Source organism: Piliocolobus tephrosceles, chromosome 16 (genome assembly GCF_002776525.5).
Source record: "Piliocolobus tephrosceles isolate RC106 chromosome 16, ASM277652v3, whole genome shotgun sequence".
Lineage (NCBI taxonomy): Eukaryota > Metazoa > Chordata > Mammalia > Primates > Cercopithecidae > Piliocolobus > Piliocolobus tephrosceles.
Window position 1 is genome coordinate 8,291,220 of NC_045449.1, and position 26,758 is coordinate 8,317,977.

Consider the following 26,758-nt stretch of genomic DNA (forward strand, 5'->3'; position numbering starts at 1 on the left):
TCTTTATGACATTTTAGATGTCACTTTTCTTGATATATTTGCTCCCTCTAGTGAATATTCCTGCCCTTGTTTGGAATATTTTACAGATTTAAGGCAAGAACTAGCAGTTCGGGAAAGACAACAGGAAGTAACTAGAAAGTCGGCTCCTAGCTCTCCAACTCTAGACTGTGAAAAGATGGACTCCGCCGTCCAAGCATCGCTCTCTTTGCCAGCTACCCCCGTTGGCAAAGGAACGGAGAACACTTTTCCATCACCGAAAGGTTTGTAATGTCTTTTCTTTTTGAGGCCGTGTGTTAGATGATCAGCTTAAGGGGTTGCTTTAGGCGATTTTTTGTTTGTTGCTGAAGGCGATTGCTTTGTTGCTGAAGGCGATTGCTAAGGTTTAAAGAGTAATTTTAGTTTAAAAGTTGGCGAAGTCTAGTGCTATGTGAAACAGAAGAAGGAATTGTTTTCCTAGGCCACTCATACATAGGAAACAGTGAAACGATGGCTACATTTAAGATGAGATTTTTAAAAGTTAAAAGTTTTAAAGGAAAGTTTATTTTTGGATGATAGCAATAGATTTTGTGATTACAGCAGTACGTTTAGGTAGAAAATTTTAAAAACACAGAAAAGAAAATAAAAATCATGTTATCTTACCACTTACAGGCACCCACCATTAACATTTTGAGTTTTTTTTTTCTATTGTGTGCTTGTGTGTGTTTGTGCACATCTCTTTGTCACATACAGATTTGGGGATGATATTTAAATACAGTTTTATTTCTTCTTTTTGCCACTTTCCATATCCTGGGAGACCTGAGGCGTTTCTACATAGAATGTACAGAGAATCATTAAGTTGCCTTTCAGACTCATGTAAGACCAGCTTGAGTAGACATGCCCATTCTGTTACATGCTTCAGGAGCTGCCATTTTCAAAAGCATCATTCGGAGTAATTGATGATTGGCACATACAGAATACTCACATTGCCATCAGCCAGTGTGTTTTTCTCAATCCAGATAAGCAGAAAAACCATCTAGTAGCCACTAGATAGAACCTTACAATAGAATCCTAAAGCTCTCAATTGAAATTTGTTTAGATTTTGCAGCTTGCAGTTCATATTTCAGCTACTCTCATCCCCCCATGCTTTTTTTTCCCCACCCTATATTGAAGCTGTCATCCCACCCTTTTTAAAATATGGGGTTTTATCTTTCAGAATGCTGTGTGGGCAGCTAGTACAGTGAGCTCTGTATGTCTCTGCTACTCAGTATATTATCACCAGCCCATGTGGCTATTTAAATGTATATTAAAATGAAATAAAATATAAAATTAAGTTTCTTGGTCACATTAACCACATTTCATGTGCTCAGTAGCCCTTCAGTAGATAATTCCACTTGTCTTTGCCTTGTTACAAGATGATATCAGATAAAGTATGTGAAAGTGCTATATGGTCATAAGGTGTTACTAATTGCACTAGTATGTGCCAGGTTTACTGCTGAGGACAAAGGGCAGGCAATAGATTATTAGCAGTCACCAGGAGCCCTCGTGGTCAGTTTTTCAGACTAGCCACTTGTGTATTTGAAGATTTCCCAATTACATCTGAGGACTAACAGTTTTGGTTTTATGTTACTGATTAGAATTATGCAGATCTGAAAATCCTTTAGTTGAAGACTCATCAGAATAGTGAAAAGCCTCAGTTGAGGTGACACCCACAGGTGGTGCACGTTTTTTTTTTTAATAGCCCGTTAAGAGTTTTCATTCAGGGACTTGGGAAGTCAACAGGACATGGAGCCTGCTCTGGCACAGCATGAGATGTGCCAACCATATGGCAGTAATATTTGCTTAATAGATACGTTTTTAATCTGGAACCAATAGCATGAATTTTCACGGGCTAACGTAAAAGCTGCTGTGTACTAGATCACTGCAATTTCATTACAAGAAAGCACAGAATTGGTAGGGTGCAGTGGCTCACGCCTATAATCCCAGCACTTTGGGAGGCTGAGGCGGACGGATCACTAAGTCAGGAGATCGAGACCATCCTGGCTAACACGGTGAAACCCTGTCTCTACTAAAAATACAAAACATTAGCCGGCCGTGGTGGCGGGTGCTTGTAGTCCCAGCTGCTTGGGAGGCTGAGGCAGGAAAATGGCATGAACCCGGGAGGCGGAGGTTGTAATCCCAGCACTTTGGGAGGCCGAGGTGGGTGGATCACCTGAGGTCAGGACTTTGAGACTGGTCTGACCAACACAGTGAAACCCCATCTCTACTAAAAATACAAAATTAGCTGGGTGTGGTGGAGGGTGCCTGTAATCCCAGCTACTTGGGAGGCCGAGGCAGGAGACTCGCTTGAACCCGGGAGGCGGAGCTTACAATGAGCCAAGATTGCGCCACTGCACTCCAGCCTGGGCGACAGAGCAAGACTGTCTCAAAAAAAAAAAAAAACAGAATTGTGAGCAGCAGCAGGTGGTCAGAGAAATCGGTGAGATCTTAGAGCTGATCTTTCTGAAGTGGTCTGTCTTTAATTGTATTTTATTTTTTACAATGTTTCTTTTCCTTTTTTTTTTTTTTTTGAGATGGAGTGTTGCTTTTTTTGCCCAGGCTAGAGTGCAGTGGTGCGATCTCGGCTCATTGCAACCTCCACCTCCCGGGTTCAAGCGATTCTCCTGCCTCGGCCTCCCAAGTAGCTGGGATTATAGGCACCCTCCACCACACCCAGCTAATTTTGTATTTTTAGTAGAGATGGGGTTTCACTGTGTTGGTCAGGCCAGTCTCAAAGTCCTGACCTCAGGTGATCCACCCACCTCGGCCTCCCAAAGTGCTGGGATTACAGGTGTGAGCCACTGTGCCTGGCCTACAATGTTTGTTTCTAAAAAGCATTTAATGCACCTTACCATAAAAGCACAGGTTTAATAACACCTAAAATATAAAACTCGAATAGGGAAAAATGAGATCTAGAAATCCCTGCCAAGAACAGTACAGCAGTGTTTTATAGCACATCGAGCACCTATTATATGTCATGCATTTTTCTAGATGCTGGGAGCGCAGTGGTAAGACAAAGCCCCTACCTGCAATGAGATTGCATTCTAGAGGAGAAGAAGGATAAGAAACAACAAAAACCCCACTCAAGTATTCTCGTTGCTGATTAGCCCTCTGTGGAAAACAAACATAAAAAATAATAGCTAACCTTTATTGAGTACTTACTACGTGCATTTTTAAAGTACATTAACTAATTTAAACTTCACAACAACTTTATGATGAGGTAGTTGTTATTTTTCCCCTTTTACATATGGGTAACTTACCCAGTGGCTGAACTGGATTTGTATACAGTAGTTCAGCTCAAGAGCCCTTAATCATGATGTCATATTACCTCTTAAAAATTAAGAAATGTGCACGACTGAAAACCTTACTGAGTGTGGAAGAAGATGTGGATAAATATCATGGTAAATACTATGATTCTGAATGGGAAGACTGAATTTTCTTACAGTATCCATTCTCCCCAAGTCAATCTATAATTTCAACTTCTAATAAAAAGCCGAACAGGATTTTAAAAATTGATATGTTGGTATTAAAATTATTCTGGAATAGTAAATGTGCAAGAACAGCTGAGAAGAGTTTGAAATAGGCTAATAACAAGAAGGACCTTTGCTTTTTGAGATATCAAAATGTATTTTAACATCATAATAATTAAAGTAGCATATTTCTGATAGAATAGGCTAATAATTCAATGGAACTGAAATATATTCATATATTTAGGGAATTTAGTTTATAGTTATAGTGCCATTTCAGATGAGATGAGTTTTCCCTAAATGATACTAGGACAATTGGCTATCCATTTAGAGGAAAAAAATTAGATATGTGTCTTATAGACACTATAATTTTTAGGTGAATTAAATGATCTGAATGTAAAAAACATAGAAAAATACTAAGAGAAAGTATGGGAAAGATTATGACATTAAGATGGAGAAGCCAAAGGTTCTTCTGCCAAAACACAGCGTTTACAAGATGAATGTCACACTGAGAGATACAACGTATGTAAGAGAAAGGGTGAATATCCAGAATGTATAGAACTCTTACAGATAGATTACAGGAGGAAAGATAAACCAGTGGAGAAACGTACAAAGACTAAACAGCTGATTTTCAGAAGAGATTCAAATGATTAGTTACTATGGAAATAGAAAGTAAAACAACGTGACTATCAAATTGTCCAAAAAAAAAAAAAAAAAAAAGATAATACCTAGTATTATCAAGGGCACCCCCACATAGATTGCTGATGTTAGTACAGGCTTTTTAGAGAGCATTTTGGCAGGGTCTGTCAAGGTGAAAAAAATGGATGTTTGCCTGAGCCGGCAGTTCTATTTTTAGGAATCTCTTTTTCCAGAAATACTTGTCTAGATGTGTAAGAGTATATGTCCTTGTAGCATTACTTGATATAATTTAATTATATATATATTTGATATAAAAATAAAAATTTGATATAATGTAAATATCCACCCATTGGAGAGTGGTTAAGCATATTTATGGTATCTGTACTTTGTCCATAGTTGGAAGTTGTTTGTTGATATTGCATTGAGTGTTACACTACGTTGTAACATCAACAACAAAACCCAAATATCAAGGAAACTGCAAGTGTAATCACTCAGCTTTTATTTTTCTCTAGCTATACCAAACGGTTTTGGTACCAGTCCACTAACTCCCTCTGCTAGGATATCAGCACTAAACATCGTGGGGGATCTCTTACGGAAAGTAGGGGTAAGTTTCAGTTATTTATCACTAGGTGTTTCCACTGACAAGGTATTGAATTATTTCTTAATTTGAAGTGAGGGAAGAAAGAAAGGAGACTTGCCCATGGTAAAGGCTGCCGTGAAGCTGACAGGCAAAAGCATCCATTGACTGGCCAGAGGCTAGTCCAGATGACCCTTCAGGATGCCCCTGCAGAAGAGCCTGTACCTTGAGCTCTGAGGTTCCCGCCGGGGCATTCTTCCTGTTCTCCATTCCTGTTTCAACAGCACGACGCCTCTGTCCTTGTCAGAATACTTTGTCTAAGTCCTGCTGTGTGTCTTATACCACCCTCTTCCTGGTCTTTACTGTTGTCTGCCGTCTTCCTGGTCATTCCCTTGTCTTGTGTTTGTGGGACTTTAACATTTGGCTCATGGCATTACTCTCTATTCTTAGTCTTGCCCACCTTATTGTTCCTTGGCCACCTCAACTTCAGTGCCTTCTCCTTGGCATGAGCCTTGTATTCCAGAACAGTTTTGCTTCTGAAATATTAAACCCAGTCAGACGCGGTGGCTCACACCTGTAATTCCAGCATTTTGGGAGGCTGAGGCGGGTGGATCACTTGAGGTTAGGAGTTCGAGACCAGATTGGCCAACATGGTGAAACCCTGTCTCTACAAATAATACAAAAATTATTCTGGCGTGGTGGCAGGTGCCTGAAATCCCACTACTTGGGAGGCTGAGGCAGGAGAATCACTGGAACCCAGGAGGCAGAGGTTGCAGTGAGCTGAGATTGCACCACTGCCCTCCAGCCTGGGCAACAGACAGCAAGACTCCGTCTCAAAAAAAAAAAAAAAAAATTAAACCCGTTTTTCTGCTTAGTCAGTGTTTTACTCCGTATCATACCTACTCTTTAACCTCATCAAGAGTATTACCCCATGTTCTGGTGTGTGTATTTTTATCCGCCATCTCTTGCTTTTACTTCCTTTCTTTCATCGGTGATCTCACACATCTCTTACTCTGTCACTGTTGACTTCATGGTCTCTCTGGCCACATAGAAGGTCTGCCATCTGAATTACTGGAAACAGTTGCAGAACCATGTGGATTTATGCCACTATCAAGTCTGCATTTCTAGCATTAGCTTCCATTCATGTTTCCCTTAGTGAGTTTTACCTCTCCAGCCCTTGCCGTTTCCCAGTATCTACTACCCCCTTCACTTATTTTCGTGTGCGACACTTTCTAAAAAATGTAGAAATTGCATTATACTTTATCTAAAGCAGATATGGGAGGCTAAGACACAGGTCTTATGTTTGCCTGTTTCAGCTCATCATAGGGGTTATTTTCTGACCATCAGATTAAACCTGCATTTTAAAGTTAAAATACAAAGTGAAGTGCATAGGTCATTCCTATAGTACCTAGAGTAATCTTTCTTCACTCCCAAGATAACCATTTTAAAATCCTCTGTGTTGGAGTATTTGTCTTTAATACTTGAAATAATATGCTTATTTTTCTGTTTATCTTGATTTATTCAACTTTAAGCAGAGATGAGGAATTTAGATCACCTCCTCCCAAATTTTTATTTTTATTTTTTGTTCTTGTAAAAAAATTAACGTTCTTAAACTTTCGTTTCCAAATGTATTAGGTTATATCTTTTTTTTTTTTGAGACAGTCTCACTTTGTTGCCAAGGCTAGAGTACAGTGGCATGATCTTGGCTCGCTGCAACCTCCGCCTCCTGGGTTCAAGTGATTCTCCTGCCTCAGCCTCCCGAGTAGCTGGGATTACAGGCACCCGCCACCATGCCTGGCTAATTTTTGTATTTTTAGTAGAGACGGGGTTCACCATGTTGGCCACACTGGTCTCGAACTCCTGACTTCAGGTGATCTGCCTGCCTTGGCCTCCTGAAGTGCTGGGATTACAGGTGTGAACTACCATTTCTGGCCAGTATGAGGCTATATCTTAACTCTCTGTTCTCTCCCTTTCTTCCCCCGATACTCCCACTCCGCTTTCTGAGCCCTCTACTAGCTGCGTGAGCTCTCTGTTGGTTGGTTCTAAAAATGGAAAATTAGTCAAACAGCATTTGTAACAATGCCCGTATGTGTGTCATTTACTGTGTCATCACAGAGGAGATGCTGGACTGTCGGGTGGGTCTTTATATTTGTGCCACTCAACAAATGTGTTTTGAGAATTTTGTTCTTTAACTGTAATTTACTCAAAATCATACTGGGTTTTTTAATATTTCATATTGTAGCTGACTGTATGCTGCTTTCTTTTCCTAGCATTTGTTTCCCCTTCTCTCTTTTGAGTAGAAAAAACCTGTACCTTTCTTTGCTCTCCTATCTTCTAGTTTCTTCTTCACACTCTTTGCGGGATGCCCTGATGGGCTTCGAGGGCTGCTGCATTGTTGTTGCCCTCGAATTTCTCTCCATTTTACTCTTGGGTTAGTTCTGCCTATTCCTCAACCCCACGTCGTCGTCTGTCTTTGTTCCTTGTTTGTTTTGCTTTAGTACTTTAATTTATTCAGAAGTGGTGCATGAAAGTTTAATTTGGCATCCTTGTATGGTTTACACATTCAGCTGACAATCTGTCTTCTAAGAGTTATCAAAATAACGACCTCCAAGAGTCATCAACACTTTGCGTCTGCTGCTGTCTACCAGCCTTTGTTGGCTTTTATGAATATTTCATTTATACCTCTTTACACTTTGTCCACTGAGTTGAACTGGAAGCCATTCTCTACTCTTGCATCCCCTTCACAGAGAAAATGAAGGCCATTTGTTTTAAGCTTCTTTGATTTCTTTTCTCATCTTCTGCTATTACCCTCCTATTATTACCTCTATTTGTAGCCATTCCTCCTTTTTGTCCCGGTGGTAAAAGTGCAAATTCCTACCTGTGGCTAATTTTGTCCATCTGTGCTTTGGATCTCATTTCTTCCAACCCTCAAATCTTTATTTCTCCTGTATCTTCAGCCTTTTACTATATATGTGTTAATATTTGTGTGTAACGTTTACGTATTACACATTATATGTTATGTATTATACATGTATACTTTGATAATTCTGTATTGCATGCTATCCACATAAATATATGTAATACTTATGTGGTACATATTGCATACTTTAAAGCTTCTTGAAAGCTTGTCTCCGTTTTTTGTTAGCATTTTGACTGCATGCACACCCCCCAGACACTTTAGCCTGGGCTCTGTCCCTTGCTCGTGCCGCTAAAACTGCTCACTGGTGATCTCAGTGCTGTCAAATCCAGTGGATGCTGTTCTGTCCTAATTTTACTTGAAGCATTCAACACTGACCCTTTTTTTTTTTTTCAATGCCCTCTTTTCTCTGCTTCTCTGATGCTGTTTCATGGCTGCTCCCAACTTTCTTTCCATTCCTCTTAGTCATCTTGTAGGGTCTTCATCTGCTCACCCTTTCGACATTGGTTTTACTCAGAGTTCTATCCTTGATTTTCTGATCTTCTTAATCACAACCATAGTTTCAGCCACCCCTGGGTGGGGATATCTTTCAAATCTTAATCTCTAGACCACCCTTTTCCCCCTGAAAAGACCTGGTGCTCGTGCTTGGATGTCTCACTGATGTCTCAGACATAAGTTGTGCCTGTCGTGTGATAGATACTCAATATGTATTTGAATGAACGCGTGTCTTGAATATAGGAATTGAATGGCTCTCAATTTCTACTGTGTATGTGTAGCTTTGATAAGCTGCTGAATTATTGCTGAATTATGCTTATTCAGAGTTTGTCCTACAAGGTCATTACCTCTCTTCCTTGTTTCTGTTGTCGTTTTAGTAGGTCATTGTACTTTTGTCATAGGAAAGAAGGAGAAGAAAAAAGTTTGTCTGTTCTTGTTGCTGTTTCTTGTTTTTGAGACAGAGTCTCACTCCGTCGCCCAGGCGAGAGTGCAGCGGTGCTCTCTAGGCTCACTGCAATCTCTGCTTCCTGGGTTCCAGTGATTCTTGTGCCTTAGCCTCCCGCATCGCTGGGATTACAGGTGCATGCCACCACACCCAGCTAATTTTTAAAATTTTTTCTTTAGTGGAGACAGGCTTTCACCATGTTGGCCAGGCTGGTCTCCAACTCCTGGCCTTGAGTGATCCACCTGCCTCGGCCTCCCAAAGTGCTGAGATTACAGGGATGAGCCACTGCGCCCAGCTGTTGTTGCTGTTTCTTTAATAGCTCTTATTGAAATGTGGGGGGAGGATGTCCAAATGGATTCTCAAAGTGAAGTGTATTTTACCTGTGGATTTAATTTAGCTGTGCATTCCCAATCCTTTACTGTTGTGGATAATAGACATGAATTGTGTGTGTATATTATATATATATATTTTATATATCTGTGTGTGTGTGTGTGTGTGTGTATGTATATATATATATTTTTTTGGCCGGGGATAGTATTTTTCTTTTTGGAGAAGGAGGGGTTTGATTTGGGCAAAGTGTTTATGGGGAAGAGGCGGTTGATGATGTCTAAGCGCATGGAAATACATGAGAAACGCCTGATCTCTCCATGTCGTCTGTGTTGGCAGAGCCTGATGCTTGCCAGATGTTGTGGTGACAGGTACAAAACAAGGGTGCCCAATTTAGAGGTAAATGCTAAAACACCAGTGTCATTTGCAGGTGAATTATTTAATTACAGACAAAGGGTATCAGTTAAACATTTTACAGAATGCTCTCAGAAATAAAATAGCTTTTAATTTCATGTAAAGTGTTGTAAATGTTCTCATTCATTCTCATGCAGTAGAAAAAATGAAGAACCTAGAGAAAGAATTGGCTGCCCTAAAAAAAATTCTCAGGTGATATTTTTGGGTTTTTTAATAGTGCTTGCTCCCAAAACACACCCTGCTCCTAACACCAACCAACAGTCTACAACTTAGAAACGAACAATGGATGGGGCAAGAGACCTGGGGTCTGCTGTTCGACCTCCCGTGCCACACTCTTCTTACTTGTAAGGGGAAGATTACGTGTTTTTCCCTCAGTAACACTAAGAGGAAAAAATAAAACATCCTGAGCTCATTAGAAAGGGAGCATAAGTATTCCGCCTTTTTATTAGAAAGTTGATTGATCATGGCTGAACTAACCACCATTATCAACTGAGATGAGTAGGTTTTGAGGCTTGAAATAGAAATGGTTTGAAATGCAAATTTATGTGCAGCTACTGTTTTGACAACCGTATCATTCCTTCTTTTTTTTTGTAGGCTTTAGAATCCAAATTAGCAGCTTGCAGGAATTTTGCAAAGGACCAAGCATCACGAAAATCCTATATTTCAGGGAATGTTAACTGTGGGGTGCTGAATGGCAATGGCACAAAGTTCTCTCGATCAGGGCATACATCTTTCTTCGACAAAGGGTAAGTCCTAAATGTTTTAAGTGACAATTTTTTGAGTAGTAAAGTGACAGATTATTAAGTGAGCATAATGAAGTCTTGAAAAGGTAAACTCAGCTTGGCAAACCTGCCTGCAGCCTGTTATCATTCTGATCTTAGGGGACATGATGTCTGTCGTCCCCTAGTCCCCGTGGAGTCTGTTGCCCCAGGAACCCTGAATCTGAGGCTTCTGTCCTGGGAAGCAGACTCTTGAAAGGCAGCAGTGTGAGGCTCTGGTGTGTCAAAACGACTGTGATAGGGTCCCTGTTCTCCAGGTGCTTACAGGCTGGCAGACTTGCAAATACTTTTTTGGGGTAGAAGAGAGCATCACAATTAAATATATGCAAACTGTACAACAGACATCCCCTGTGAGAATTTTGGAGAAATATAAAGCCCTGAAGTACTTAGGCACTGGATCAAATACAGTTTAGGAGATACAACGTTTGTATAAAGTTAAGGCTCTTTTGAAGACTGAAATAAAATTGTCTTAAGATTGAAGCATCCTTAATGCAAAACATTTCAGTTGGTACAGAAGTATATGAACTAAAAAGTCATTGTTTCCTGCCTTCACACTGTTTCTGCGTTCCTTACAGTTATTGCAAGGCATGTCAAATCATATTTTTATGCATCTGCTCTAAGTTGTTTGTAACACAGTTACGGGATTTTACTTTAAATATTGCTTTGCAATGTGCCTATCATGACTTATACTGCCATTATCTTTCCATGTCATGTATATTATTCTACCTCAATTTACTTATTTTTAAATACTCCATGGTAATACATGGTTGTACAAGTATGCCTTAATATGGGTCACTGGTAGGACCCGTGGCCTGGGATGCTCATGGTGCTGCCTAAGGTAGTTGTTACTGAAACAGCCAACAGGCATCCATGATCTCCTGCCACTGTCTCTGCTTTGAGTCATAGAGGTAATTCTTGCTTGTTTTTCTCTGAAAGCAGGACAGGTACAACTCTAGAAATGTTCACAATTTCTTAAAGCAGCTGGCACTTTCTGCCGTCCTCAATAATTACGGCACATTTATAAAGGAGCAGATTTGACACACAGTGACTCTGAAAAGGCTCTTCTCCTTGTAGTGGAATATTTTGGTTGATCTCTGTCCCTTAAGAGAATTTTACCCTGAGGTATATACATTTCATTAAGGATTTTGTATTAAAAACACATTCTGAAACCTCACTATACAAATTAGAACTTTATTCTTTTTTTAACAAATTTTTTAAATAATTTTTTTTTTCTTAGGAAGAGATGCGGTCTCACTATGTTGCCTAGGCTGGTCTCAAACTCCTGGGCTCAAGTGATCCTCCTGCCTCAGCCTCCCAGAGTGCTGGGATTGCCACCGCGCCCAGCTGAAATCAGAACCTTATTCTAACCTTGGGGTTTCCTCGGGTGGAGTAAATATAAAAGTGATTTTCCTCAGGCTTAGGAGTTTCAGGCAGACTTGAGGCAGCCCTTGTTTTTATACTGGAATGGTAAATGGAATGACTGGACGGTTTTACATGAAAGTAGCCATTTCCCCTAAATGATATGGAGAATGTTTAGGGTAGTCTTCATAAATGTTGGAAACAGTGCCTAATTATTTTTCCCTACAACTTATAATGACCCTCTACTAGAGTAGTTATTGGTCTCTCCTTGGAGTCATATTTCTTGATGGGCCTCGGGTGCCTTACATGAGAGCAGGCATGAACCATAAATGGATAGGTTGGACAGGTGCCTGTGCGTGTGGAAGCCCTTAAGAACAGTCACGCAGAGGGAAGGATGACACTGTCTGTTCAGGGTCACTACTCCTGCCTGCCACTTGCCTCCCAAGGCAGAGCACCAGGGCAGGGATTGCCAAGAGATGTGAGGACCTCAGGGTGAGCTGAAGCCAGAAATGGGCCTTGGGCACACTGACTGCACCCCTGCCCCTTGAGAGCATCCGAGAACCCGGAATGGCTGTGCTTTCCAATCAGAACAGTTGCAGATACTTAGTGTTGGTTTTAAATGATAGACATTTTACATTGTGCCTTTTCTATTAAGAAATATGCTTTTGTGAACTGGCTATTGTGTGAGTGTTTAGCTTATATGATAAGTAGATTGTGTATGCACACTGAAATATTAACCTACTGTTGCTGGAGTTATCTTTCTAGTTGCTGTATTCCTGAGGATAACTGTTTTGTGGGTTTTGCTGTGTTTTCACTTTCTTGCCGCTTTGCTTCGATTCTGGCTTCTGGCCTGCCTGGCTTTTTACCTTTGGCCTTTCTTCCTGCCGACCTGTTGACCAGATAAAAACCAAGATGTTGTGTACCACCTGCAAAAGGAAGGGCAGGATATCGCAGTTCCTAGGTCCATTATACACTCTGGCAGGTTAAAGAACACAAAAGCCTGTCTGTATAGAAGTGTAGAAGTATGGCTTGTAGTTTCAGCATGAGAAAAGCGCCCCATTTGAAAAAGCCCTCCACTGCAGAACCTGCCTGCCCTCCCTCTCACTCGTGAGGAGTCTGTAGCACCGTGGCGATAGCTCACTAGTGCCGCTAGAAACCTGTGGCAGGGTTGTTTGGGGGAGAGACATCATCAAAGTAGGTTTGTGGGCGTGTGCGTGTGTGTGGGTGTGGGTGTACGTGTGTTCCACCTTCCCACCCGCTGAAACTTTAGATGCAGTGAAGCCTTCTAACATAAAACAATATACCTTAACTGGGCATATTGCTTTGTGGGATTCAAAAGTATTTTGTAAATCCTGGTCACTGGAGGGCTTCTTGGAATCAGGATTTTGTCTAGTCTCTGATCACTTCTGCCAGTTCCTGAAATGTGGGCTGCCGTGCCTGCTTCCCAGGTGCCGAGCTGTTTCCTTCAACCGTGGTCACCCTTTGTCTCACCATCTGAAAGGACACACATTTCATGTGGAGTGTGGTCACCTGGATTCTCTCCAAACCATTCTTTTTTTTCCCCCATAACTTTATGTAGTTTCTTATGTAACGTGTCTCTATTTTTGTAAGCCACTCTGAGTTCTTCTGGGCTGTGTGTAGGTGGGCATGAACTAATTTTAGGGCACAGTGTGGAAATAGTATTTGTATTACTGTTTAATATGTTTTCCTTTCTTTTATTAGGCAAGAAAAAGTCATATTTCCCACGTTATTCATGGGTAACTGAATTTGTTTGCTGTGCTCTTTTTCATTCTTTCTTAATCCTGGTGTGTGGTGGAAGACACATTAACAGTCTGGTTTTACTAACTGCATGGGGCTGACCCAGCTTTAACTGACTTACAGCCCATCCGTGAGCTTTCACGGTCCTATTCGACTTGACTGGATGCCATTATTGTTAGTTCAGCTGTGAGAAACAAGAGCAAATTAGTTGCAGTGGTCCTGGGGTGGCTGGGAGTAGCATGCCAGGTGGCACGCCTGAGTGGGCTAGGGCGCTGCAGTGTTGATTTCAGAGTCTGGCGATGGCGGTTTAGGGTTACTGTCAGGCCCTGGGATCACCTTTGACTGTCTTCCTGGGACTGAGGTTCTTCCCGTTACCCAGTTGCTTCTGTTTTCTCACATCAAGGACCAGTGTGAGCACTCCCTCACCTCTGTGCTCATGCATGGAGTCCCCAGTTAAAATGGAATGGTAGATGGGGACTTGTGTAAGATCTGCCTTACATTTCAGAACTGCTTTGCAGTTTGCAGAGCCTGGGCTGAGGACTGGAGCAGGCTGGAGCTGCTCTGAGCCCACACTCATCCACTGAAATAGGAAGACTCTGGTGTGGCGTGTGCCTACCTGCCGGCTTTTCTGGATAGCTGGAGCCCACCCTCCTGCCCTCTCCAGTGTCCTCATCCTTGCTGCTTTGACAGATTTCATGTTTCCATCCTTTATCTCGGCTGCTTTAGATTTATTGTCCCGAGTAGCTTCTAAATGTGCCTTGTCTCTTCCCTCTTTTCACTTCTTCCACTGCCATTTTACAACTGACCTTAGCACTTTTTCTTAGCTGGATTCTCTACATTTCAGTCTCCTGAACTAGTCTTTGGTGGTAAGATCGTGAAATTTTATAACTCTGGAACCTTTTTCTACATATATGACTCCCAGATCTGTATCTTCCAGCCTGCCCCATCTCTCTTCCTTCAGTCCGGTCTTGTCCACTGGGACATTGCCCTGTGGCCCTTCGCTGCTCCCTGAAACTGAATGTGTTGAATATTGAGAGTCTCTTCTCTTGAAAATCTTCTCCCCGTGCACAGCTTTGCAGGCCCCCGAGGGGACTTCACCAGACCTGTCATCCCGTCTAGGAGGCCAGCTTTCTTCTCTCTCTGTTCTTTAACTTTCTACTTTTTGATTTCAGGAGAGAGGCGCTAGGTGAGACGCTGGTGGATTGGCGTTCTCTCTCTGCTCCACCCGCCTTCACATGAAGCGTTCCATTTCTGTCCAGATAGACGTTTACCGGTTCTCTCTTGATAGCCTGGGCTGCACCACTTACTTTTCCCGTTAGAGCCGGCCTGCATTGGGAGTGCTGAAGTGGTTGCTTGCTGAGGGCTTCTAGGTGGCCTCTCACCAGGAGGAGACTAGGAAAGGGTCCTGGCCTGGGCATCTGGAGGCAGCTGTGGGCCCGACTTCCCCATCAGCGTCTCACTAGGTGAGCCTAGGCTGATGGCTGGACCTTCTCTTGCTTTGGTTGCCTTGGCAGTGGAGCAGTGGGACGAACCTGATGTTGCTTCAAGTCCATCTCACTTGAAAATGCCAGAATCCCATCCTCAACCCGCTCGAGGAGCCATCTCCTAGTTGCTGCTTTTGCACACCCCGTGGCCCAGGTGCCAGATTCTTCTTGGCATGCAGCAGTGCTCCCTCTCTGCCGGGTTCCGGGGGCTGTCTGCTCCCGGTTTGGGGGCTTGCCCTGCCCCTGTGATGTGTGAGGCTGGGAATCTGAGGTTCACGTGCTGAGAGCTGCGGCCTGTTGTGGGGCCTGCCTGGTTATCCCTGAGGTTTCTAGAAGCAGGTGTCAGGGACTCTGGGACTAGCCAGACAGATGGAGCCTATTATATGAGGGCTACCGTGGCAAATAGGATATGGCCTTGGCCCCAGAAGAGGCACAGGCCTGTGACCTTGGGAGAACGGGAAGGATGGTTTCAGACTTGCAAATGTGTTGAAGCTTAAAAATCAGACCTCTCCTAACCCAGCGAGGAAAGGGACAATCTGGCTGTTTGTCGTTGAAGTAGGACAGTGCACAACAGGGAGAAATGACATTTGTCAGAGCCTTTCTCCTGAGGCTCTTGGTCTCTGTACGCATGGTTGGAATTTAAGCTCCACATGTGTACTCTGAGTTTAGTTTGTTTAGTTTCTTTAGACATGAACTTTGTTTCTTCCAAGTAGGCAGGGACTGTTTGTCAAGTCTCTGCATGCCTGCTTCTCTGTGAGGTTTTCCTCGCCTCGCCAATGTACGAAACAGCTGTCTCTGCAGGGAGTGTGTGTCCGCGCTTTTTTTTTTTTAAGGAGAACCTCTCTCCACGAGTCTGTCTTCAGCTCCCTGGAGCCCTCTGGAGCGGGCGGGGGCAGTAGTGCGCAGGCGTGCCGCAGCGTGGCCCCTTGCCGTAGTTGGCTTTGTCTCCCAAATTGCTAGTGGGACCAGTTTTCCTAGGAAGCTTTTCAAGGTGGAAAGGCTGAAGTGGCTCCTGAGAGAGGTTCCAGGCTGCACACTCCCTCCCTCTCTTGCTGCTTCCTGTGGCCGCGCTGCACGGTGGGTGAGGGGGACGCTGGGGGGCTCCCTGCATCGCTGGGCTCCGGGTGCCCTGGGTCCTGGCTGCAGGCTGTTGGGTTGGGCTGGGCTGTCTGCACACCAGTCTGCGTTGGAAAGCCTACTCATCTGGCATTGCTTGCTAAACCGTTTTTAAAAAGTTATTTTTCTCTACCTTATTAAGATATTCATGTATTAATACATTATATTTGGAAAATGTAAGGAGATTTGGAAAATGATTAAAAAAGGATAAAGTAGTAAACAAAATTCACCCACAGCCCAGAGGGAAGAAAAGTAACGATTCTTAAATTTTCTTTCTATGATATATATGATCTATGTACGTATGTGTTGGTGTGTGTGTATACGTGTGTGTGTGCATATATATAATGTGTGTATATATACATTTATTTATACACACTCCCCGCCCCACCCCTGCACTGTGGATTTAGCTACATGGATAGTAACGTCTGTCCAAGGCGCCATAGTCTAGAATCTAGAATATATACTATTTGCTTTTTTTCTTTTATGTCATTGAACATACAGAGTTTGGTAACCTGCATCTTTTCCCACTTAGTTACATTCTGAATATTTTCCCATGCTCTTAAAAAGCTTGTGGAGTGTGTTTTTAATGGCTGGGTAATATCTTATTGTTCAGTTGCACCATTATTTATTTAACTAGTTCGCTATTGCCAGGCATTTAGACCTGCTCTATGGGGAAATAATCAGGATTGTGGCTTCAGTGGCCGGTGTGCTGAAGTTGCCAAGAAGGGTCATGTGGTCCTGGTTCCCCAGGATTCCCAAATGCTCAATTCTCTAACCAGCTGGTGCTTTCCAGGCAGCCAGTCCCCTTTGGGCCATCAGGACCCTACTGTGGGCAAGGAATAGTTTTAGAAAGCAGATGAATTTCCTATTGTGTGTGAGTGATTTTAAATGAGTTTGTTTTTCTTTTCCTCTTTCTTCCCTTCTGTGCTCTGGTTGCTCCCACAGGGCAGTAAACGGCTTTGACCCCGCTCCTCCTCCTCCTGGTCTGGGCTCCTCGCGTCCGTCGTCAGCGCCGGGTATGCTGCCTCTCAGTGTGTGAGTGCCCAGCCTCCAGGTGGGGGCTCCTGCCCTCCTCCAGCAACCCAGGACACCCACGCCTCACCCCTCGGTGCCTGGGCCCAGCCCCGTGCCCCTCCGTCTGCCTCCGCACGGCTGGCAGAGGGCAGGCTGCATGCAGTGGCGGCTGCTGGGCCCTGCCCAGCCCCGGAACTCTGCGCGGTATCAATACTGGCTATTTTCTCTTCTCGCCGTAGTGCCGTTGGTTTCACATGATTGCACTTTCGTGGGTCACAAGGTGATACATGCGTGTATTACTTGGTCACTGGATGCAGAAGTACCCATTCATCGCACCTGCCTCATAGCCCCCACTCTGCTGTACTGATAGGATTTAGTTGTGTTTAGGACATTGCAAATCTTCTAGAAGTTCTCCCCCAAATCAGGTCAATGTGTGCCCTCCTGAGCTCCCACCCAGGCATCTCCAGTGCTCATGATCATGTGTCCCCCAACTCCGCCCCTCACGGTTTGGGCCTGTTTCTGGCAAAGAGTCAGGAAGGTTACTGAATTAGGGAACATTTTCTGCACCTTCTGATTTTACTTAAGCAGCTACCATTCCATGGACTTGCCTCCCAGAGCAGCACAATGCCCGTCTGAGCCCCACGTGGCAGGAGCCTCTGGGACGGGGCACACACGGGCCGAGCCTCTGTGCTGTCTCCTCCTCCATGCGCCTCAGACTTGGGGTGAGGGAGGTGGGCAGCCTCTCGCCAGCCTTCCCGTCCTTCAGTTCAACCACATCTTTGGAGCGTTTTTGTTTTCTCTTCCAAGGGCCGTCCCGTTGTGTTCGGAAGGGTGAGTGGCTGGTTCCAGGGCGGGCTGGTACCAGCTCCGGGGTGGACTGAACAGCGGCGGCTGTCCCTGTGCATCCTTTGATTACTCTCATGCTGCATTTACTGTTTACATTTGTTTTATTGTACATAGGTTTGTAAACATTATTGCCTAAGATATTTGTATATAACTTGGGCTTTGTAGCTTTTATTTATTCAGAACTCATATGGCATGTTAATGACTCTGATGGTGTCCTACTCTGGGCAGCTGTATAGGATCATCATGTGGTTACAAAAAATACTTCCCCTCCAAAAAAGTCTTTTAATGTGGAAACAATAAATTTCACAGAAAAAAAGGATTGACGTTGCTTTATTCAGTCTCTGCCATCCCATGAGAGGAGAGCTGGGGCCCATAAAGTCAGGTTCCAACGACAGCAGCTGTGGAATGGGACAGAGATCAGGCGGCCTCTGGAGATGTCTTATGTGAGGAGCAGGCATCCTCATGCTGTTTCTTGGCACTGGCTTCTGGGCTTGGCTGTGATTTCCAGGAGCAGTTCGAGGGTGGCCTGGGCCCCATGTGAAAATCTGGAAGGAAGGACCAGGATGTGGAGGGTGGAAGTTCACGAAGTCCCAGAGTAACTGGGATGGATCCGGGAGCTGGTCCTGCAGCTGTGCTGCCATTCACGATAGATGTTGTCATTCTGGGATTAGAAGTCTCTTTGAACTGGCACTTCTTCTCATCCCTCAGGTTAATGTTAGCAAGTGAGAGAAGGTGTCAGATGTTTGGAAGCAAGACACAAGGTAACACATTGAAGAACGCGTAAACTGGGGTTTGGTGTGAATGCATCAGATTCTGAGCGCTGTTTGCTTATAACAACAGAAACAGTATATTTTATAGTTTTAAAACTATAAGTAAATGAAAATGAAGTGAATCAAAACCCTGAGTGACTTTGGGAGGCCGAGGCGGGTGGATCACAAGGTCAGAAGTTCGAGACCAGCCTGACCAACATGGTGAAACCCCCTCTCTACTAAAATACAAAAATTAGCTGGGCGTGGTGGTATGTGCCTGTCATCACAGCTACTAGGGAGGCTGAGGCAGGAGAATCGCTTGAACCCAGGAGGCGGAGGTTGCAATGAGCCAAGATCATGCCACTGCACTCCAGCCTGGGTGACAGGGCTAGACTCCGTCTCAAAATAAAATAAAATAAAATCCTGAGTGAATAAGAACTATTAAGTAGGATCCATTGTCAAACATTTCTCTATTAATCTATGAACAGGAATATCTGCTGTTAGTTCCTGGAGATTTTTTCCTGAGCTGAGTCTCCAGGGACACTTGCAGTGGGTGTGTGCTGTGCTTGGCTGAGCTGCAGTGGCTGAGAGGACAATCCTAAGCCTCTTGTTGATGTGCAGCAACGTCCAGCTTCTTTCCCAACCCTCATTGGAAGGTTTGGATTAGATGAGCGGTTTCAGCATTTAACTGGCCTCTTTATTTACGTAGGAACCCCAACTAAAACACAGCAAGCAGGTCTTTAACTCTGGTTAAAGCACAGATGATGTTTGGAGCTCTGAATCTTCATCGCTAGCTCCCCAAGTGATTTCTCACTTCCTTTGCATCTGAACACCCTGGGCTCATCTTTTTTTTTTTTGAGATGGAGTCTTGCTTTCGCCCAGGCTGGAGTGCAATGGCGTGATCTCCGCTCACTGCAACCTCTGCCTCCTGGGTTCAAGCAATTCTCCTGCCTCAGCCTCCTGAGTAGCTGGGCTTACAGGCGCCCGCCACCACACCCAGCTAATTTTTGTATTTTTAGTAGAGACGGGGTTTCATCATGTTAGTCAGGATGGTCTCGAACCCCTGACCTCGCGATTCACCCACCTCGGCCTCCCAAAGTGCTGGGATTACGGACGTGAGCCACTGCGCCCAGCCCCACCCTTGGGTCATCTTATCCAGACTGTTTTGCCAATTGCTGGCCACTCAGTTGATAGCTGGAGGAAGGGCCCTGGCTACAGGGGCCCACGTGTCATCCACTGCATGTCACCACTGCTCTGTGTCCAGAAGAGCCTGGGCCAGGTCCCTGGAGGGTCGCAGTGTGCTGTTGGGCTTATTTCTGGTCCCTTTGGGAAGAGACTTTCACTTTAAAAACTAAAAAAATATTTCTTAGCCAGTCTAATTTAGCAGTGGGGAGTTATATACCAACCTCAATGACCTTTTTTTTTTTTTTTTTTTGAGATGGAGTCTCGCTGTCACCCAGGCTGGAGTACAGTGGTGTGATCTCAGCTCACCGTGACCTCCACCTCCCAGGTTTCAGTGATTCTCCTGACTCAGCCTCCTAAGCAGCTGGGATTACAGGTGCCCACCGCCATGCCTGGCTAATTTTTTAAAAATTTTTTGTATTTTTAGCAGAAGCGGGGTTTCACCACGTTGTTCAGGCTGATCTTGAGCTCTTGACCTCAGGTTATCCACCCGCCCCAGCCTCCCAAAGTTCTGGGATTACAGGTGTGAGCCACTGTGGCCAGCCTTAGTGACATTTTTTTTGTGGCTATAGCAGCTCTTGGCAAATGACCCCCTCGTGAGGAAACCAGCCGACTCCCTGGACCTCATCTCCCGCTTTCTGTTTCTGTGGGGTGTAAGATGCTACTTTGGACATGGTCAGAGAGAGCATCTGCCACCTGGCATGAATGCCGCTATGTGCTGTTTGCCTGTCTAGCTAAAGAGTGCCTCTGGGTGGGTTTTCTTCCTGGGGCTGCGGGTATCTGGTTTCGCGTGGCTCTCCATGAAACCTCAGGAACGAGGCCTCCTTGATCTGCGCCCGTGTGCCCTTCCTCCCTGCTGGTGGGCTCATCTCCCGGGCGGTGGACAGCCTCTTACCTCCAGGTGTTTTCGTTTCAGCCGCTCAGTCCTATCCCTCACTCCCAAGTGTCGTCTTAGAAGAGAGTCGTAGGCAGCACTCCACTTCCTTCAGCCCAGAAATGACCCCTGACCAATGCAGCTGAGACCCAGGAGCCAAAGCTGGGACGCTGGGTCACAGTGAGGCCTGCGAGAACTATACAGAGGTGACCTGAGGACAGGACACAGTGCTCTGACCTCAGGTGGCAGAAAGGACAATGGGCCTGGGTGTGAGTTGCCTGAGCTCGCACGGCTAATTCATTGTGAAGCCAGGCTTGGGCACGAGCCCAGTCTTTTGCTGCGGTGCCTTTCCAAACTTGAGGCCTCAGTGGCCTTGACTCCCACTCTCTGTGCCATGCCTCGGGAGAGGAGCAGGTTTTGAAAGCTTGGAAGTGAGGGGTGGCGGGGCCGGCACAGCCTTTGCAGCAGGAGGAGTCGGTTCACGTAGCCTTCCTCCTGTGCCCGCTGCGCGTGCTGACTCCGCCTCTCTTGGCAGCTGCCCCAGAGACGCCACTAGTGCGGGTCTCCTGAGAGCCAAGGTGGAAGCTGGCACTTCTGGGAGAGGGGAGGCACCCTGCGTGGAGCCACAGCTTTAGGGAGCGCCCTGTAGCCAGCTCTGCCCCCTCCCTGACTGTGACAGTGTTGTGCCCTGTCTCCTGGTGTGTGTTGGTGATAACAGCATTCCTGAAAAGCAGATTCCGGTGTGGCTCCGGAATTTCCTTCTAAGCTGCTGATGCTCATTCTGCAAGTTTTTTTTTCCTCTGGAGACGGATTTTCACTCTTGTTGCCCAGGCTGGAGTGCAATGGCGTGATCTTGGCTCACTGCAACCTTCATCTCCCGGGTTCGAGCAATTCTCCTGCCTCAGTCTCCCAAGTAGCTGGGATTACAGGCATGCGCCACCACGCCCGCCTAATTTTGTATTTCCTGTTCTGCAAATTTTGATGCTGGGCTTGATTGATCTCGCCAGGAGTCGGGCAATGACACCATCACAGCTGCTGCCTCCTGACAGTGATTGTGAGACACAGATGTGGCCCACGTGAAGCCAGGCGTCTTGGCACCAGTGCAGTACGGCACATACTTGGGAGAGGCAGCGCTCTGATCTGCATGGGGATCTGTGAGACCCGGTTTGTCGGTTATGTCACGTTACCTCTCAAATAGGGCTTTGTGGCATCCAGTCAGCCGGAATGGAGCCTGTTACTGGGCTGCCTAGTCTCAGTAGGGACTGAAGGCTGAGGCCACTTTCTGCCCAGTTTACAGGCTCTGTAGCTACAGTGAATGTCTCTGAAAAGCTGGAGTATGATGGACTTACACCCTTTCAATAGCTTCATATAAGATTCCCAACAAGAATGGGTGCTTCGCAATCTGCTTGATTCCCAAATGGCAGGTGCCTACAGAAGGAAGTGGGCTTCTCTGGTCCTGACAGCTGGCTCAGGACGGCATTTTGGCAAACACTCAAAATCTGGGGAAGCTCTTGGTGCGGATGTTGTCCGTGAAAGGTGGAAAGGGAGAGGTGCTTTCTTGCGTTCCTCCCGGAGACTGGGAAGCCTGTGTGGGTGGGGCCTGGTAAGGGGAGACCTGTCTGGAACTCAAGGGAGAGGAGTCATCACCACTTCCTGGCCATTCTGACCTGGAGCCTGTTCTGGCTTTTTTCTTTTTTGGGGGGATGAAGGAAGAGCAGGAAGGTGTGGTTTGACAACAGTGAGGTCTTCTCCAGTCTTGACCTGGTCTCTCAGCAGCACCAGCCTCCGGGAAAAGGGCCATGGGTCAATCATACCCAGAGCCGTAGGAAGGGCTGGCTAGGAGAACAGCTTGGCCTTACGGCCCACAATTCATCTTAGCCGAGGTTTCCTGGGACAGGAAAAATTGGTGACACAAAGATGTGACGACTCTATAGCCTGATGCCATCAGGAATTGGAAGTGTCCCCTCAAGCCACCAGGCTAGAAATAGGTGTTGTCGGCTGGGTATGGTGGCTCACACCTGTAATCCCAGCACTTTGGGAGGGAAGCCAAGGCGGGCAGATGACTTGAGGCCAGGAGTTCAAAACCAGCCTGTCCAACATGGTGAAACACCGTTTCTACAGAAAAAAAAAACAAACTCAAAAAAAGAAAACAAAAATTAGCCAGGCCTGGTGGCGGGCACCTGTAATCCCAGCTACTCAGGAGGCTGAGGCAGAGAATGACTTGAACCCGGAGGTGGAGGTTGAAGTGAGCCAGCCTGGGAGACAGAGCGAGACTGTCTCGGGGGAAAAAAAAAAATAGTTGTTATCCCTCCAAAGCAGTTTAAAATAGTCCCCTGGAATGGCTGCATTAAAGAAAAAACAAACAAAAAATGGCATCTACGATATGGCAAGGACAGAGTATTTAAGGCTCTAAATGAAGCCCTAGAACCGCCTCATGTCATCTAAATTCAGGCCCAATGAAAGAGCAAGCCTTTCTGGTCTTGTGTGAGTTCCTCCTCCCCGGGAACCACGCTGCTGCTGGGCAGAAGCTGACCAGCTTGACCTTCTGACACACTCAGAGCCCAGCTGCCGTCAGCTGTCCTCCCTGTGCTCTGAATGCCCGACAAAGGTTGTATAAACTACCTTTCCTTAGGCCTGGAGTGGTGGTCAGTAAAGAAAGGTCCCTTCTAGTTATTCAATAGTATCTTTGCAGAACCAGGGCCTGGAATTGGTCCACACAGGTTGTTTCTCCTGGCACGCTGAGTAGTTGGGAAACTGTGACGGGAACACCAGTTAGACCAGCCAGTATGGAAGAATTTTTTTTTTTTTGAGACGGCGTCTCCCTCTGTTGCCCAGGCCGGAGTACAGTGGCGTGATCTCAGCTCACTGTAGCCTCCACCTCCCGGGTTCAAGTGATTTTCATGCCTCAGCCCCCCAAGTTGCTGGGACTACAGGTGCCCGCCACCACACCTGGCTAATTTTTGTATTTTTAGTAGAGATGGCGGTTCACCACGTTGGCCAGGCTGGATTTGAACTTCTGACCTCAAATGATCCACTGGCCTCTCAAAGTGCTGGGATTATGGGCTTGAGCACCGTGCCCAGCCCAGAGTTCTTACTTTTTGAGAAAAACAAGCCTCTGAATTCCATACACTCTTGGATAAAATACTGGATGTGGGGGTGAAGCACCACCCCTGTGACTCACCTTTCCTCTCCCATGGTAGTGGCACAGGAGGAAGAGGGCACTTCTGCCCATTTCACACGTTTCCACTGCTGCTGAGAAGCCTAGTCACAGACCCCTTACCCCCGGAACCAGCCTAACCCGAGAATATCATGGAATAAGAAATGGGCATTCTCTGTGTGATTCTGTACTGCCCTAGGATCTCTCTCATCCTAGTTGGCCTGCACTGGAGAGGCTGTGGCCTCATCACTGAAGCCTTCAAAAGCATCTTCAATACGTGTCTGCCTGAAAATGCAGCCTGAAATGTCTTGGACCTCTGAAAACGTCCTAACCAGCAGTGAGCTTCATTGGTTGGTGACCAGAGCCCTCCTAAATCACTCCCTTGACAGCTAGGCCAGCTTCTGCCTTTGGGTGGTCTTTCCCTTTCTAGTGCATCTGCACCCTGTGAGGCGCTGGCAGGAACAAGAGCTGGAGCCAGGACTGGCCTGAGAATTACTGTATCGTCTTACCCGGGAGACGGCGCCCTCGGCGAAAGGGCCTGGCGCTGTCGTTTGAAGTCTGGGTAGCGCCCACCCTCCAGTCAGATCACAGATGGGAAATCGAGAACAGAAGGTGAGAAAACAGATTCCATGTTCACATGATTATTCTTGTTTATTGAGGTCTCTTTATTCTCCACGGGTGCTTTTTTCTCCAAGTAAACAGAGCAGGCGCAAATATCTATAATGAATAAATTTATTGTCTTACAAAAATCATTGTCTAGAAATATGGGAATACAAGAAAAGATATTTGCGGTCAGGTGTCTGGTGGTCAACAGCCAGTACAATTCATAAAGGGGGGAAATCCAAGATTCCAAACCCACAGGACAAATTCTTCCTAACAGATGTTAAAGCTTTTAACCCAAAAGGTTTGTGTTTTCAAGCACATTGCAGAGGATCAAGGATTTAGAATTAACACTGATTCATTGTCACTGAATGTTTGTAATACCACTTTGACTAGAGAGGTACATGATATGAAGCACAGTCAAAACTGAATACATTAAATTGTTATAGAGGCGAATGATTATATTCAACATTGTCTTAGTACTGTAGTGTCTAAGGCACTTTCCGTAATGTCAGTTTGCTTAACTATCAACCAAAAACAGGATGCTAAGTGTTCACTGTAACACTGTCCAAAGGGAAGGGAGAAGGAAGAATGAAGGAGTCACACCCACTGGCATGTCAACATTCAGGAAGATGGCATATGTTCTGGAGGTTCCATAAACCTCATCGACAAACTTGGAACAAGCCTCGGACACAAAACCAATATTCCCATTTTGGGCTCAAAGCAACGGCTGAATTTGCAAGGTCAGCATGAGGGCCTGGCTGGCGAGGGAGGGCCTTCCACCAGCTCGGCTTAGGGGTCCGCGGCTGCTTGCTCCTGACGTGAGGAGGGCGCCGGCTGAGCCAGGCGGTTCGGGAGACCATCTGGAAGTCTACGTGATCCATGGCTGCCACCTGGGGCCACAGCTGCAGTGTGGCCACTATCCCTTCTATGCACAGACCAGCCCTGGCCAAGGACAGTTCACATGAGGAGATGCGGGACACCATCGGCTCGAGGGGCAGGGCCCCCCTGGGGGATGGGCATGGTAACCCCCAATGGGTGTTGCTTCCAATCCAGCCCACCCCTCCTACTCTTTCCAAAGCCCCTTTCACAGTTTGCTCACTGAAATAGTGTTGATCATTATTTGAGAGAAATGAGAGAGACAAGTGCAGTTTAGAGTCCACAATGGTCTAGGAGACTTGATGTGGCTGAGGAGTCGGGGGCCACGTGAACACAGAACTAGGTGACCTGCCTGTACGACAGAGAGCATGCAGAGCGACTGAGCGACGCCCACGGCGCTGCCCCAATAACCCAGCAACCCGCAGCCAAGGGCCTGGAGTTGGTTTAAAAAGGGTTCTTACCGTGTTTTATAAAATGGTCTCTTGATGACTATATGGAAAATAGATGCAATGATGAAACAATCTGTTTAATATGTGTGTCCTGTGTGTGTCTATATATAAAAAGGGGAGCAATTGTACCTAAGTCTGAAGCGGGATACAGTATGCGTAGGCTGGAGAGCCTTAAGACACAGTTGATCTCTCAGGAAGGAATCCCGTAGCTTGCCAATTTCCTAAATCTGCAGGAGGCCCCAAGGCAGGCTGGCACCGGTGCGTTCCTACGTGTCCCACTGTGTCGCCTCCTCTGGCTTCCTGCCACTTTACTCTGACTGGGGTGGCTGCGTCTCATTGACATCACTGGTCTTACTTTCCGTGTCATCGTCGGAGAGCTCCAGGGAAGCTCCTTCAATGTGCAGCTGGCGCCGGCCAGATCGGCTGGCAGAGAAGCTGATGGGGCCGCCCCGCCTGGAGAGAACAGGAAGGGGATGTGTTGTGGGTAAACAGACAGGCGCACGTGGCTGTCAGTACGTCCGACCACTCAGTGCTGCAGAACCTTCCCCTGCACCCCTTCCTCGGACACACGACCTTGTGGGGGTGGCCGTACGATGGGAAAAGACTGTGTGCCTTTCTGCCTCTCCCACAACCCTGCCTGTAGAGTAGGCAAAGCAGGGTCCTCGGAGAACTGGGGAGGACTTGATTCAGTCTGTGATGGAAAGGGTAAGGAAGATGGATTAAGGCCAAGCTCTACCTGCTAACCAGGGAATCAGCCGGATAGCAAATATTTTATTGAGGATTTGTGGGCCACCTAGGGACTCTGTTGCATACTCTTTGTTTTTGTGTTTTTATAAACATTTAAAAACGTAGACAGCATTCTTAGCTTGATGGCTGTACAAAAGCAGGTTATGCACCAAATCTGCCCATTGGCCAGATGTGCTGTAACCTTGGCTGAGCTGGTCTTGCGGGGCAGGGACTTCAGCTGTAGCTCTCCCACGCTCCGCCCTCTCCCTGGTACACAGCAGATGCAGTGTAGTGAGGAGGACGGTGCTGAGGAGGGCTGATGGCACCAGGTCCCGGGAGGAGCTCCTGCCCTGCTTTTTAACAGAGGCTGGGAGCTCGCCTCACTACTGGATGTCTGGACGGGGATGGACGCCTGACGCAGCTCCAGCCTGGTGTGGTAGGTTAGTGTGGTCCTCTAGTGGCTGGTGTGGTGGGTCAGTGTGGTCCTCTA

The 26,758-nt window shown here is 46.0% G+C and overlaps 2 protein-coding genes across 9 annotated transcripts in view; one reads left to right on the forward strand and one right to left on the reverse strand.

Annotated features, from left to right (window-relative positions):
* The window catches only part of NDEL1 (nudE neurodevelopment protein 1 like 1), a 51,628-nt gene that overhangs the window by 14,810 nt on the left and 10,060 nt on the right, over positions 1–26,758 (forward strand). The window contains exons 6-10 of one of the 3 annotated variants that reach the window (XR_002726565.2): positions 87–260; positions 4,634–4,725; positions 9,891–10,042; positions 23,658–24,226; positions 24,756–24,890. Coding sequence is in view for 2 of the 3 variants with exons in the window: in XM_023193229.1 (XP_023048997.1) it covers positions 87–260; positions 4,634–4,725; positions 9,891–10,042; positions 16,738–16,831 (512 nt within the window). In the remaining variant the exon portion in view is untranslated. Of the gene's footprint in view, positions 1–86; positions 261–4,633; positions 4,726–9,890; positions 10,043–16,737; positions 17,972–23,657; positions 24,227–24,755; positions 24,891–26,758 lie in introns of those variants that run through there. The other 2 variants (XM_023193229.1, XM_023193230.2) reach the window with 2 other exon arrangements.
* Positions 24,259–26,758, reverse strand: part of MYH10 (myosin heavy chain 10) — a 153,858-nt gene continuing 151,358 nt past the window's right edge. For all 6 annotated transcript variants that reach the window (XM_023193225.2, XM_023193226.3, XM_031934325.1 and 3 more), the window contains one exon: positions 24,259–25,995. In XM_023193225.2, the coding sequence (XP_023048993.1) occupies positions 25,851–25,995 (145 nt within the window). In that variant the 3' untranslated portion in view covers positions 24,259–25,850. The remainder of the gene's footprint in view (positions 25,996–26,758) is intronic.